This window comes from Theropithecus gelada, chromosome 2 (assembly GCF_003255815.1).
Source record: "Theropithecus gelada isolate Dixy chromosome 2, Tgel_1.0, whole genome shotgun sequence".
NCBI lineage: Eukaryota > Metazoa > Chordata > Mammalia > Primates > Cercopithecidae > Theropithecus > Theropithecus gelada.
The window spans coordinates 89554660-89569868 of NC_037669.1; the positions used below are offsets into that span (position 1 = coordinate 89554660).

At 54.0% G+C, this 15209-nt stretch overlaps 1 protein-coding gene across 3 annotated transcripts in view; it reads right to left on the bottom strand.

The window, feature by feature from the left end:
* MAPKAPK3 (mitogen-activated protein kinase-activated protein kinase 3) overlaps nt 1–14819 on the bottom strand; it is a 33608-nt gene extending 18789 nt beyond the window's left edge. The window contains exons 1-2 of one of the 3 annotated variants that reach the window (XM_025376954.1): nt 14720–14819; nt 14148–14418 (exon numbers count right to left, since the gene is read on the bottom strand). In XM_025376954.1, coding sequence (XP_025232739.1) covers nt 14148–14366 — 219 coding nt within the window. In that variant the 5' untranslated portion in view covers nt 14367–14418; nt 14720–14819. Of the gene's footprint in view, nt 1–14147; nt 14419–14689 lie in introns of all 3 variants that reach the window. The other 2 variants (XM_025376956.1, XM_025376955.1) reach the window with 2 other exon arrangements.
* Between the last annotated feature and the right edge of the window lie 390 nt (nt 14820–15209).

The window sequence follows — 15209 nt, forward strand, 5'->3', positions numbered from 1 at the left end:
ACAGCTGCTTCACCCCTTTTCCATGCAGCTTCAAGGCTTGGAGCAGGCACTCATCCCTACAACACCAGCCTGGGGAAAACAGAGAAGGCCCTGCCACTCCTTCCGAGAGCTTGGCCCACGCCCCTGGTCTGGACCAGGCCCTGCTGCTTGGTGGTTGTTACAATAATGGCAGATGTTCACGGAGCCCTGCCCTGTACCAGGCATGTCACACCCATTAGCTCTTGCCCTTCAACAACTCCATTGTTAGCCACCATTTTCAGATGAGGAAACTGAGGGTCAGGGAGGCTTTGTAGATTCTCTGGGTCACATGGTTTGCACATGGCCACCTCTGAGTCAGAGTTCTTTGGGAAGCAGGATTCAACTTTCATCCCCAAGGAGGCCTGCCCATGTACAGATCCCCTCCCAATTCCTGCAAACATGTACTGGACCTGTCTGGGGGCTAGGTGGACTGGGACTGGGAATGCTGCCATGGGCACTCTGTCCTCAAGGATTTAGGGGTCTATGGATGAGTCACTGCCAATTGGGATGCTTGATGATGACATGTACAGCTGGGAAACTGGTCCTGGCTCCTTCCCTTCCCTTCTCCTTTCTTTCCAGAACCAGAACCTGGCAGAACAGGCGAGATGGGGAAGGCCAGCCTCTCCTGAGGGAACTCACAAGAAAGGAAGATGCCTGAACAACCACTCCCCTTCTAGGCCAAGGCCAGGACACCTGATGGGGGCAGGGGGCAGCTTGACAGGCTGCGAACCTCCACCTGACCACTTCCCACTAGAGTTCTTGGGGGGAGAGGGAGTAGCTGAGGTTCCAAACCTAGTGTCTTCCCAGGAAGCTCTGCTGACAGGACAGCCAACACAAATTTTGAAATCATCAAGTCTTAGGCTGGGCGCGGTGGCTCACGCCTGTAATCCCAGCACTTTGGGAGGCTGAGGCGGGCGGATCACGAGGTCAGGAGATTGAGATCATCCTGGCCAACACAGTGAAACCCTGTCTCTACCAAAAATACAAAAAAATTAGCCAGGCATGGTGGTGGCGGGTGCCTGTAGTCCCAGCTACTTGGGAGGCTGAGGCAGGAGAATAGTGTGAACCCGGGAGGTGGAGCTTGCAGTGAGTGGAGATCGCGCCACTGCACTCCAGCCTGGGCGACAAAGCGAGACTCCATCTCACATTAAAAAAAAAAAAAAGAAATCCTCAAGTCTTAGGAAGACAAGATTCCTCCAATTTACTAAATTTTGATGGCCTCAGTTGGTCTGCTTCCCACCAGCCCCAGACAACCTGGAAACAAAGGCTGAAATGCTAAGTCTGGGGGATGGGAAGAGTGGAGGGAAATGCTTCTAGAAAGAGGGACCTGAGGGAGGCTCCCGGGAAGGAAGAGGGAAGAACAGTGAGAATGTGAGTGCTAGGGGGTCCCAGTGCCCCAGACCAGGGACCATGCACAGCAGGACTAGCTGCAGCCACAGGGGTCCAGGTCTGTCCCCAACTCCCCTGTGGCCTTAAGCAGGCCATTCAGCCTCTCTGAGCCTCACGGGCCCAATCTGGAAAGTGGAGATGGTGCTAATACTCCTGTTCCCAGGGAGCCAGGAGGAGGGAATGAGAGCACACGCAAAGAGCTCAGATGAACTCGGTGTCGGGTGTACACTGAAGGAATTGAGGGGCCATGATGGTACAGGTGAAAACAGTTTCCGGGTTTGCTTAGGGACTCCTGGCTTCAGGATTCCCCTGGGTCTTCCTGAAATGGCCTTACACTCCTCCCCTCCTTGTTTCCCAGAACTCAGGGAAAGCGAGGTGCAGCCTTGGGGACCCGGGGGAGGCAGAACCCCTCCAATCCAGCAGGTCACAGGAAATGGTCTCATATCCTCAGAGGTGCACGGCCAGACTGGGCTCTTCAAAGATGGACCAAGAACCTTGAGTCCATGAATCCTGTTTAGCTGTGAAAGGCTCAATAAGAAAGGGGAAGACCCTCCAGGGTGGAGAGGGTGGCTGATCTCAGGGGAGGGACCCTGGGGAATGGGAACCAAGACTGAAAGGACGGAGACCCACAACAGGGAACTCACCCAGCTTTCAAGCTTGGTCAACTACAGGAGGGGGCCCATCTTCACTTCTTTGTGGAAGCCCCCTACTCTCCCAGGTAGCAGACACCTTTACACCCCTCAATAACTCCTCGCATCCTTTTGAACAATGTCCCTCCTGCAAAGTGTGTGACCATGGCCAGTCCTTTTACCTTCCTAAGCCCCAGCTTGCATCTGTGAACTGGGTACCCACTCTCCTCCCACATGGCACCTGTGTTACAGGTGGGGAGAGACCCAGAGACAGCTATGGCCTCCTCCCCTCCCCCAGAGGTTCTACAGTGAGAAAGCGGCAGGATCAGAACTCCCTCTGCCCTTGACGGGTGTGAGATCCCAGCATTCTGCCCACGGCCTTCCCACAGAGGGCTGGGGGAGGCCGCAGAGACCACTTGTGAGCCCCCTGAGTACATACTCAGAAGATCTAGGTTCTGGTATCTTCCTTTAACTTCAAAGAGGAAAAGGGGATTTTTCTATCAAAATCAGCTACATAATCTGTGAAACTTTACCCTGGTTCTATTTCTTCTATGACAGTGTAAAAATAGGACATTTTCATCATAAGACTGGAACATTTTAGCAAACACAAGTGTTTTGTTGCAATCTCAGAAACAATGTCCCATCAGCGGTCTCTCTTCATGAAGAGACTCCACAGCAGCTATGAAATATGTGCCCCCAACTGGCCAGTTGTGTGACAGTGATGCCCACATAGCTGCCACAGGGTTACAAATGGCCATAGAACCCACCCTAACAGGGGTGGCCAGGGCAAGTGAGGTCATGCCTAGGTGACCCCTGCTGAAGCACTCAGCAGGTCAGGCCTCTGGTCAGCTCTGGAGAGAGGGGACCCAACACCCTCCAGCTTTCAGAAGAATGACAGCTGGTCTCCCTCACCCGGAGGAGATGTCACAGAGATGACAAAGGAATCAGAAGTGGGCGTGAGGAGATGCACTGGCTCACCCCCAGAGGCATGGCACAGAGGCCCTAGGGAACCTTCCATCCCCACCCCCGACACTGACCTTCTATCTCATATCTGCTCAGCATGTCTCCCTCATCCTTTGGCTTCATTCACGTCTCTGCAGCTCACCACACAGGCCTGGGTGAGCACAGGCAGCCATCGCTCTCCTCAGGCTCCTCCCAGGGGTAGCAGGAGCACTGGCCATCCAGGCTTCCAGTCTCCCTTGGTCCCTGGCCCCTCTCCCCTCCTGCTCATGCTCAACCAGAGGACTCCCAGGGCACTGACACCCAGCCGGCTCCCAGAAGCTTTCCTAGTCTCTGATCACACCATGGAGCCATAGCTACGAGGAAGAGGGGGAGGCCCTGCCCTCTAGGGGACCAGAGTGGTGGCCTGGCAGTGTCTGAGGGACACTGCCTGTTCCTGCCATGAGACTAGGTGGCAGTGACTCACTCCCCCTCTCCTGGGCCTGCCTAGGGTAAGGACACACCCTGGTACTGGCTCAGCCTGACTCAAGCACTTAATTAGGCCATGAAGTACAGCAGAAGGGGTCCCCAAACCTGAGTCATAACCCCCAGAGTTCCTGAGCCTGGCAGAATATAGCCCTTGCTGGTGGCATCACCATAGACAAATGTTCCCCCTGACAACACCATTTGCTGACTGGTGTGGGAGAGGCATCCTGGGGCACTCTCTGACCAGTCTCTATGCTGTCTATCTACTTGCAAGATCAGCCCCAGCAGTGGGCAAGGCAGGCCCCCCTGACCTGCCTGCTTCCCTGGTACTGCCGATAATCATTGCCCACCTAACATGTCTTCACAACCAAAATGGAGGCCTTTGCCAAGCAGAGCACCCAGGCCTTCATTTTTTTTTTTTTTTTTTTTTGAGATGGAGTTTCACTCTTGTCGCCCAGGCTAGAGTGCAATGGCACAATCTCAGCTCACTGCAACCTCCACCTCCCAGGTTCAGGTGATTCTCCTGCCTCAGTCTCTCAAGTAGCTGGTATTAAAGGCATATGCCACCTCATCCAGCTAATTTTTCTATTTTTAGTAGAGACGGGGTTTCACCACGCTGATCTCGAACTCCTGACTTCAGGTGATCCACCCGCCTCAGCCTCCCAAAGTGCTTGGATTACAGGTGTAAGCCAGCGCACCCGGCCCAGGCTCTCATTTTGCAGATGAGCAGACTGTGGTTCCCGATTCCCAGAGGAGCACACACGCAGGGAGGAATGGCTGAGAGCCAGGCCTGGGTTCCAGCACAGGGCCATGTCCATACTACGTGACCCTGGGTGAGTTACTCTGCTTTTCTGAACCTGTCTGCATCCATGGCATGGGGGTGATAATCCATTCTGATTCTGCCATGTTTGCGCCTGGCATGTAGGAGACACTCAGCAAGTGGGCACCCTTATTGCCATCCCCCAGCCCCCTGTGCCACTGCCTGCCAGAAAGCACGGAGAGGCCAATTCTTCTGCCACATCCTGAGAAGGGGGCTGTTAATGTTGAGTGAGCATCTTTGGATGAGCTATGGGTCTCTTGTGGAGGCTGAACCCTTAAGAATGGGGCAATGAGTGTAGCAGCTCAAGGTCCTGGTCCCACAGGCCCCTGAATGTAGCCTCTGAGCCTTAGCAGGGCGAGGGCGGTCAGGTGCAGGGTGCCAGCTAGAGATTCTTGAGTGTTCACCCCAGCTAGTGCAGGTGTAGCTCACACTCAGTTATGCCCTCTGTAAAAATGGAAGCAGGTTGTACCTCACACCTTGAGCCCTCCCAGACTCCCACCAGCTCCTCTGGCTGGCTCTAAGGCTCTGACTCAGGTCAGATCTCAGCCCCATCTACACCTGACTGTGGCCAGGGAACCCTTGGGGGTCGTACTGTGCCTAGTCCCACACAATTGTCCCAAGCAGAAGTCTCAGACCATTGGGCTGTAAAAGGAGACCCAACAGTAGAGACTGCAGCTGAAGCTGACTTCACACAAGCCATGGGGGGGTGGCGGGGGACCTCCTCAGGTTACAGCTCAGCCCAAGAACTCCTGACTCCACTGTTCTGACTGCCAAGGCTGCTGACACCTGGTCAAGGCGGGTAGCAGGAGGGGACACTGTGAGTGGCATGGGTACAGCAGTCACTCCTTCCTTCCCCACCCCCACCCTCCCCTGGGGTGGGGGTGGGGGAGTGAGCTGCCTGTTGACCAGGATGAGTTCTCAGCACCTGACCTGGCCCTGCTCTGTCCTCCGCCTGCCCTCAGCCTGCTGGGCTGCAGAAAAGAGGCCATCAGGCCTGAAACACATGAGACAGGCAAACTGGCAAGGCCTGGGAGAGTGGGGACAGAGCAATAGCAGGAGAAACAGGTGGAAAAGGAGAAATGAGAGGGATAAGGAGGCAGAGGACAGAAATATCGCTAGTGCCATGAGAAGGCAGCAAAGACAAAGTCCTATCCAAAGAAAAAGGCAACCCTAATCCCAAACTCGCCTCAAAAACAAAAGCAATCTTTCCGCATCCCTGGCCTGTCTAGTGCTGAAAGGGCCTCCTGAGGCTCCTTGTTCCCCAAACAGGAGCCTCGTGTTCCTGCTCTAAGCAAAACCTCCATGGTTCCCACACAGCAGGATTTTAATCACAATTGCACAGGGCCTAATCCACTTAGTTCCAAAAGGGCAGGAAGGTGGGGAAGAGACCAGGATCCAGAGCTCCCTTCACACCATTCTTTCCTGTCCCTCAAGGGGCTGGCTTCCCCAGATGCAGGGTGAACCCTCATAAAAACCAATAATGTTTCACCAGCAAATGCACCCAGGCCACCCCAAATGAAAGCCCTGCCTTCTGAGAGTGTCTGCTGGCCTATGTTGTCTCATAGCATGAATGCAGGGATAGTAACAGTCACCGAGACTGGATCCTATTCCCCACCACATATTCAAACCCAGGGTTCAACTGCACCACAAAATGACGGTTTTGCAAAAGATTATGAAACCGCGTTTAGTCCAAAGTCACTTAGAGAGAATGTCGCAGAAAACATTTTAAGCTGAGAGCACTGTTCCTCTCTCAACCCCAGGTGGGGCCTTTCATCTGGGACCACACAAGATGTCCAACAGATGGAGGGAGAGCAGTAGAACTAATGTTCTCCAGGGAAAACACCAGCGCTCACAGGAGCCATGGTCTCAACTGCCCTGAGAGCAGCAGAGCCAGCTCTCCAGGAAGCGCTTGGTGCACACTCTCACAGCACAGGTATGCTTGGAATGACTCTCACCTAGGGATGTCCTCAGCTCTTGCCTGTGGGCCTTCACTATTAGACATGGCAGCCTGGAGCCAAGGGAGGCTGCGGGCTTACAGAGCCAGATGTTCTAACCGCTGCCTCCACCCAGGGGTCTTCCATGATAATGTCCCCAGTAGAGAAAGATGAGGGATCTAACTCCACTTCCCCAGGTGTGAAGCTCAGAAGAGATATAACAGACCTCTGTTGTAATGAAAACTGAGTCCTTCCCACATAGTCTGAACAACAGCCCAGGTGATCCAGGAGTCCCTGCAGCACCCTCAGCAATGGTGCTCTACCCTTTAAAGCCCTACACAAATGCCTCTTCCTCCACAGATTCCTCTGGTCCTCCCTCAGCTTCCCAGGCTTTGTCAGGACTTTGACACCGGCCTGCTGAGGTCAACCACATCCTGCCAGAACATAGGTCTGCGAGTGGGAAACTGGTACTCCACAGCAGGTACTGAATGTCTAAACCAGGCATGTTGTGACACACACGCACACACACATACACATACACACACACCCACCCACATGCGCACACACGCACACAGGCACACACATACACCCTGTGCCTTCCTCTGTCATCCACATCCTTCTCAAACCAGAGGTCTGGATTAAACTGGCAACCTCTTCCAGGAAGCCTCTCCTAGCTGGCCCAGCCCAGATACAGTTTCCACTCGCCCACTCACCAGTCTGACTTCCTGCCCGTGGTGCTCTGGGCTCTGCTCAGCTCCGCTTGTCTGAGACTCACAAGGCCTGGGAAAAGGCACATGACCTTTCTGAGGTGGCCTCCACAGTCATCATGGTCCTTGTGTGCTGGCCTCATGGGACTGCCACCTGTCCAATCACTGGCATAGAGTTCCATACAGTGAGGAGGACTGGGCAGATGTAGGCAGACACTGGCAGCAACACTCAGGGCCCAGCTGGGGCTGCCAGGGATCCCAGTGGAGCAGAGAGGACAATGCCAGCATCCCTCCAAGGGCCAAGTCTCAGAGACCCTCCCGTGTTCCCACAGACTTGCATGAGGAGTGAGATGACTTAGATGGTAGGACTCTGGCATCAAACTGCCTAGGCTCACAGCTCAGCCCTGCTACCCACTAGTTGTGCACTTTGGGCAAGTTGCTGACCTCTGAACCTCATCCATATAATGGGAGTGATAAGAGTTAGGTAAGATAACTCATGCTGTGCATCGTTGTGCACTGTGGACAGGACCTGCTGGGCAGAATGCTGTGAAAAACTGTTAGCCGTTTATGGGGGTATCAGAATCCACAGCACCAAGGCCTGAATCCTGGAGAGCTGGCATCGGCTCCTAGATGGGATGGGGAAAGATCCTAGAAGCCCCAGCAGAGGTGATCCTCAGAGTAGGCCGGTAGCACAGCTTCGAAAACAGTAAGCAAGGCCAGCCAGGCACAGTATGAACCATCTCAGAACAATCAACCTCTGCCTAAAATTCCACTATTTGCATTTTGTAGGGTTTGATGCCCTCCCCAGGATCTTCATGAAAAAGCAAATTGCCCATCCCTGGCAGTTAACACTCTGGCTCCTCAGATTCTTTCCTTCCAGGTAAGGAGCAGCGTTGGGAGAACGCAGGGGGCAGTGAAACTATTTTAAGGGACTCTGTTGTACAGGGCTGCCAGGCCCTCCATGTGCCTCCTGATTTGTTGACTCTAATGGGTGGCCCTGCAGAGGCTGATCTGACCGGTCTGGAGATGGTAGGTGAGGGGTTGGTGGCTGCCAAATGAAGAAGGGCCTGGCTTACCTGGCAGCTTCACCTGGCTTCAAATCCAGCTCAACAGCACTAGCCCCAACAGGCCAGCCTCACCCATGGAGCAGTGGGCACCATCCCCCCAGGGAGAGTGAGGCATCCAGGGTACTGGGCTCTGGATCCACTGCTTCCCAGTCTCTGCATCCATCATGTTCTATCTTCCTTTCGGCATTCTGGTTATACCCTCTGTCTACTCAGAGGTGCAGCCTGGACAGCAGGCAGTGGGCAGAAATGGCCTCATGAATGGGCATTTCCTTTCTCCCAGGAATTCCCCATGAGGTCTGTTGAGGCAGTGGAACTGTTAGATTCCAATAACAATGTGAATTCTCAGACTTTAGGAGAGGAGAAATAACATTTCTCTGTGGCTTATCTCTGAGCTGCAATCCAAGAACCCCTCTCCTGTGGAGAAGGTGTAACCTGGAAAAAGTCCAGCTCCTGATGCTCCTTCCAAAGCTCAGAGGGGCCAGAGCCTGGTTATTTTCATAAGCACTCATGAGTCCCTGATACATGCCAGGCCTTGGGCCCAGGTGCTATAAAGGTGCTTTGAGTCAAAGGGGAGTATTATGGCTTTAGGGGTCAAACAAAGAAGGTTCCATTGCCCTAAAGCCAGGAACTCTGGGCAGCTTCCTGGAAGAGGTGGCACTGGGGCTGAATCTTGACAGATGGGAAGAAAGTCTTCAGTGCTGGAGAAGGAAAGATGTCACCTAAGGTAGAAAAGGGAGGTGGGTTGGACTGCAGAGGCTTTGAATGCCACAATTAGAGGCTCAGAACATATACAGCCAAGTCCCCAAATCCCTGTGTAATCTCAAATCCCTGTGAGATCTCCTCCTGGTTTCCAGAGCTTAGTTTCCTATCTGTCAGGAGAAATATGCCCTCTTCTGTGTTGTGCTTTGGGGCATCACTGAGATCCCACATGCAGAGCAGCCTGGCTCACGGAAGCCAACTGGCATCAAGGGGAAGGAAACTATCCCAGAGAAGGCAGCTCCAGCAACCTCCCAGATCCTGGGAACCAGAAGGAAGATGCCTGCTACAGAGACTTGACCCAGAGGACTCTGCAGGGGTCTCCTGGACATGTGGATCCACCACCCCACCACTCTACTCTCCTTAACAAAGAAGAGAAGAGGGCACTGGGAGCCCAGAAGAGCTTCCAACATGTTTTAGGGGTCAGAGGGGAAGAGCTCCCAGCCCCACAGTCCAGAACACAGGGGCAGGAAAGAAGACCCCACCATTATGTCTCCGTAAGGCCTTTTATTGCTTTTCTTTCTTTCAATTTTTGAGACAGGTCTCACTCTGTCACCCGGACTGGAGTACAGTGGCATGACCACAGCTCACTGCAGCCTCAAACCCCTAGGCTCAAGCAATCTTCCCACCTCAGCCTCTTGAGTAGCTGGGACTGCAGGTGTGTGCCACCACACCTGGCTAATTTTTTTTTTTTTTTCTGAGACACAGTCTCACTCTCTCACCTAGGCTAGAGTGCAGTGGCGTGATCTCGGCTCACGGCAACCTACGCCTCCCGGGTTCAAGCGATTCTCCTGCCTCAGCCTCCCCAGCAACTGGGATTACAGGCGCTAGTCACTGTGTTCAGCTAATTTTTGTATTTTTAGTAGAGACACGGTTTCGCCAGGTTGGCCAGGCTGGTCTCGAACTCCGGACTTCAAGTGATCCTCCCACCTTGGCCTCCCAAAGTGCTGGGATTACAGGCATAAGCCATCATACCCAGCCCTAATTTTTTAATTTTGTATAGAGATAGGGGTCTTACTATGTTGCCAGGACTGGTCTTAAACTCCTGGACTCAAGTAATTCTCCTGCCTCAGCCTCCCAAAGTGCTGGGATTATAGGCACGAGCCACTGCACCCAGCCTATTGCTTTCATTTAGAGATACTAAGTGCCATGGTCACTTCTGCCTGCCAAGAGGCCAAAAACCACAAGAGGGCTGGGCAGGAAATCAGGAAGGGAGAAAATTATGGCCTCTGCTACACCCCCCACTTCAAGCCATGTGACTCACTTTGGGTCCCAATTTTCACATATACGATAAAGTTTGAGGGACTGGGTCTTGGATGTGGTGGGGTAACTGATTTGTGATAAATCTGCAGGGCTGTGCCCAGTTAAAGGGAAAGCTGAAGGGTACTAATTAACTAGTTAAGCCTGGGAGAGGGCACAAGCAAGAGGTCAGGAGGAACAGACACTGGAGGACTGCCTGGCCCATACACCCTCTCCAAGAAAGGCAGTCCTCCAGTTCCTGCCAAGAGGACAGCAATGAGTGCTCGGAGTAGAATGGAGAAGAATGGCTGCACTGGCAGCAGAAGGTAGCCTTGGGAGGGAGCCACTGAGTATGACTGAGGCCAAGATGAACCTAGCAGGTGGTCAGGGGCTAAGGGAAAGCAGAAGAGGCCCAGCTCCCTGGGAGGGAGGGACCTGTTCCTCTAGGGCCTCCACAGAATAGCAACAGTTACAGGGACAGTGGCCACAGCTCTTCCTGTTTCATGAGTATTTGCTGAGTTTCAGGCTTCCTGTTAAGCACTATCTGCCATCTTGCTGCAACAGAGTCAAGAGAATGAGCATGAGACAAATGGGCAGAGATGGCCTGAACAAGTTCAGGTTATAAAACAAGGACAGGCCAGCCTGGTAACCTGGGGCACATCACCAGGGAGGCAGAAAGACACAGAGCCCATAACTGTTGCCTACACTGAGCTGGGGCAACTAGGGGAAGAGGGCTAGGCAGATGTAAGGAAAGGACTGTGATCCATCACGAGCTGGCTAAGCTCCCTGGGCCCAGGCCTGCCCATGCACTGAGGTCCCCAGGTCCTGGCCCTCCTGGGCAATGGGCAGAAGCTATAAGTGGGGAAGTGCCACCTTCCTCCTCATGGCCACAGCTACCACTCACAAGACAGGTAAAATGACTGTACCAGAGGTTGTGCTTAGCCCAATATTGGGAGATAGTAAATGCCTACTTAGCTGGGTAGTGACTTCTAGGCTTGGTCACTAGGGATACCAAGAACAGGAAGGTCCTGGAGTGGGAGCCACATCTAATCCATGTCCCCTTTGAGTGCCAATTTAGGGCCAGATCCTGAAGGTCCCACGCTAGTAGCCCCAGCCATGCTCACCCATAAAGGGGTACAGAGGGAAACCCACTCCAGGCCTGACCCAATTCCCAGTCCAGAACAAGGAGAGCACTGATGAGGTGCTATGGAAGTTCTTGCAGTCAGAAGTTACCCCAAGTCACTCATCAGACATAGCATCTATGGGGAAGGGGTTAAGTCCAGCCTTACTTATAACTGGCACTGTGTGGGCCTACAAATTCTCATCTCCCACCCCATCCCTGACTCACCCACAGCATCTGGACACCACAGGGGCTGGTCAGAGCTCAGTCTTGGCCCACAGGGCCAAAGCCTTGGTATTAAGAAGTGGGTCTCCAACATGGCACAAGTATACATATGTAACAAACCTGCACGTTATGCACATGTACCCTACAACTTAAAGTATAATAATAATAAATAAATAAATAAATAAATAAATAAATAAATAAATAAAAAAGTCAAAAAAAAATTCTTTGATATTCTTATTTGATCATTCAAATATATGTATTTAAAAAAAAAAAAAAAAAAAAAAAGAAGTGGGTCTCTGGCCTCAATCCCTCACCACCCAGACTGCCCTCAATCATAGCACAGGTGGAAGGGCTAAATGGTGCCCAGAGGGGGATGAAAACTCTCATTCCTCATCCCCTTATCCCCGTCTGCCCTCAGAATCCCAGTCTGCCCTCAGAAGAGTCACTTTTTCCCTAAGAGACTCAGAGAATCCCATTCCTGAGACTCTGAAAATCTCCCGCACCCCATTCGACTGCTGGGTTAGTGGGCAAAGAAGCTATACCTGGGGCCCAGCCCCACCAGCCCAACCTGATCCTCTCCTAGAACCATCCGCATGATCCCCTCCAAGGCAGTCTCGGAGACAACCTCCTCTGTTGGCCCTAGTGGTCCTGGGAAAGACACAGAGAGCTGGGCCCAGCTCTCTGCTCAGATGCTTTACGATCCTGTGCTTTAAATAAGTCCTGTAACCTCTCCAGACCTGTATCAGGTCCTGTACCAAGTGCTTTAAACGTATAATCTCATTTCATCTTCACAACAACTCCTTATCTTTCCCCATGAATAGATGCAGAAACCTGGCTTCAAGAGTCTGGGATATCATCCAAGGTCATGAAACTGGCAAACACAGGATACCTATTAGCCATATCTAGAGGACTCTGCACTTGGACTCATAATTAAAAGTTGTGTAAAGGCCAGGTGCAGTGGCTCACGCCTATAATCCCAGCACTTTGGGAGGCCGAGGCAGGCGGATCACGAGGTCAAGAGATCGAGACCATTCTGGCCAATATGGTGAAACCCTGTCTCTATTAAAAATACAAAAAATTAGCTGGGCATGGTGGCACACACCTGCAGTCCCAGCTACTTGGGAGGCTGAGGCAGGAAAATCACTTGAACCTGGGAGGTGGAAATTGCAGTGAGCCGAGATCGTGCCACTGCACTCTAGCCTGGCAACAGAGCCGGAGACGGAGCTCCAGAGAGAGACAGAGTCTCAAAAAAAAAACAAAAAAAAAATCTTTTGTAAAATGAGAAGGGCTGGCCGGGCATGGTGGCTCAGCCTGTAATCCCAGCACTTTGGGAGGCCGAGGCGGGCGGATCACAAGGTCAGGAGATTGAGACCATGGTGAAACCCCGTCTCTATTAAAAATACGAAAAATTAGCCGGGCGCTGTGGTGGGTGCCTGTAGTCCCAGCTACTCAGGAGGCTGAGGCAGGAGAATGGCGTGAACCCGGGAGGCGGAGCTTGCAGTGAGCCAAGATTGCGCCACTGCACTCCAGCTTGGGCGACAGAGCGAGACTCTGTCTCAAAAAAAAAAAAAAAAAAAAAAAAAAATTGAAAAGGGCCTTTGCTGTACTTCTAGCCTCCAGGAGTCACTATCCCTGCCATGCTCTACCTATCCATTGGCACAAGCTACAGATGAGTAAAGACCCCAGAGATGACAGATTCAAGGAATTCTGGGTATGGGGTGTGGCCCAAGGCCCAGATGTATGCCTTAAGCTAGAACTAGGTACCCAACCCCCGCATCCCCCTGATCCCCACCATGCCACCTATATCAGCATGCCAGGTCTCCAGGGAGCCTATAGTCTGAGGTAGTTAGATGGCTGGCCCGCCCTCTGCCCAGGAACCAGGGGTGGGTTGGACCAGGGCCTGTCCCTTTCTTTTTTTTTTTTTTTTTTTTTTTTTTTTTTTTTTTGAGACGGAGTCTCGCTGTGTCGCCCAGGCTGGAGTGCAGTGGCCGGATCTCAGCTCACTGCAAGCTCCGCCTCCCGGGTTTTTACGCCATTCTCCTGCCTCAGCCTCCCGAGTAGCCGGGACTACAGGCGCCCGCCACCTCGCCCGGCTAGTTTTTGGTATTTTTTAGTACAGACGGGGTTTCACCGTGTTAGCCAGGATGGTCTCGAACTCCTGACCTCGTGATCCGCCCGTCTCGGCCTCCCAAAGTGCTGGGATTACAGGCTTGAGCCACCGCGCCCGGCCGGCCTGTCCCTTTCAACAGGGGACCAGTGACTCGACAGGAGTCCATCAGCAGCTTCCTGAGGCTCCACAGGTGCAGTGGGCATCAGCCTTGTCTTCTGGCCAGCCCTGGGAGGCTCACACCACTCCAGCCCAGACAGGCAGGGGCCACAGGGAAGAAGCAGCCCCACCCAAGCCTTGGTGAGGGCTCAGCTTCCAGCAAAGGGAAACAGATCCATTCCAGTCAAAGGAGCTTCACATGGAAGGGGCAGCCAAGTTGAACAAGAGACCCCCCTTTGGGCCTGAACACATGGGTCCAGCCAGAACCCCAGAGTCAGGAGTCACCCCTTCCCTGCTTCCGGGTACAGCAGCTCTAGCCATACTGACTCCACCCCTTGCTCACTGGGACACCCAAAGCTTAGCTAGACTACGCCTCAGTTTCCCCATCTGTAAAGTAGGGAGGACCACGAGCCTGACCTTACAGGAGAGTATGAGGATGAAACATGTTGCTGAGCATAGGAAGCTTAGCAGGGGCGCTAGACATAGCTTCACCCACAGGCTTCCGCTGTGGACCCTCCAGGATAGCCCAGGCCTCAGTGAGGGCTCACTGACCTTCAGGGCACACTTCTGCCCAGTGCGCCGATGGAAGCACTCCAGCACCTTGCCGTTCACACCCAGGCCCAGCACCTGCTTGGACAACTGGTAGTCGTCGGTCACTGCGTACTTCTTGGGCTCCCGCCGCCCCCCCGGAGCACCGCCCAAGCCGGGTCCGCCGGGTGCAACTGACGGGGGCACAGGGCCCCCCTGCTCATCTGCTGTTTCACCATCCATGGCCCCCGCGGGGCGCTCAGAGGCGGCCCCAGCCTGGCGCTTCTAGTGGCACCTGGGGGAAAGGGGAAGAGTGAGTCCAGCCCAGACTTTTCCAACACACCCCAGCTTTGGAGCCTCTGAACTGGGCTGGGCTGCTAGCCCGGGGCAAGCTGGGAGTGAGGGACGAACGGCCAGAGAGTACAGACTTGCCGCAGGGGGCGGTGGTCGCGCGGCCGGGTACAAGCGAGCGCCGCCCGGGCACGTGTTAAGAAGGGAAGGGGCAGGGCGCCTAATGGCCGCGAGGTCCCCGGAGGAGGCCGCAGAGGGGACCCAGGAAGGCGTACCTGGCGAGGGCGTACCTGGCGGCAACGCACCTTGCTGAGGCACCAGCGAGGGGCAGGGGCGGCGGTCGCGGGAGCTGGCGGCCGCAGAGCGCCCAGGGCCGAGAGTCGCGCTGCCGGCGCCCACGTGACCTCCCCCGCCCTCCACCCCCAGCTCCTTGCGCGTCATCGCAACTTGGGGCCCCGCTAGGTCAGCCTTAAAGGGCCAGGCGGGCCTCGACTGGGTCCCGCCCCCGAGCCGGAACAAAATAGGAGGCGTGGCTTCCCGAGGGGGCGGTAACTTCCTCGGTTTCCAGGGATACCCAGGGAGGCTCCTGCACTGGCAGTCCGCTACTGTGCGGGTCCCGGGTTTTATTCGCGACCTAGAACGTGACAGCGCAGGACGTCTTCTTTCTCTTGAAAGCTCTCCTTGAGTCAGGTGTTTGCTCTGCACGCTGCCAAGTGGCCCTCCAGTATGGCTTGCTAGGCTTCCGACTTGTCTAGTGGTGGCCAACCCTCAGAGTACTCAACTTTTTAATTTTTG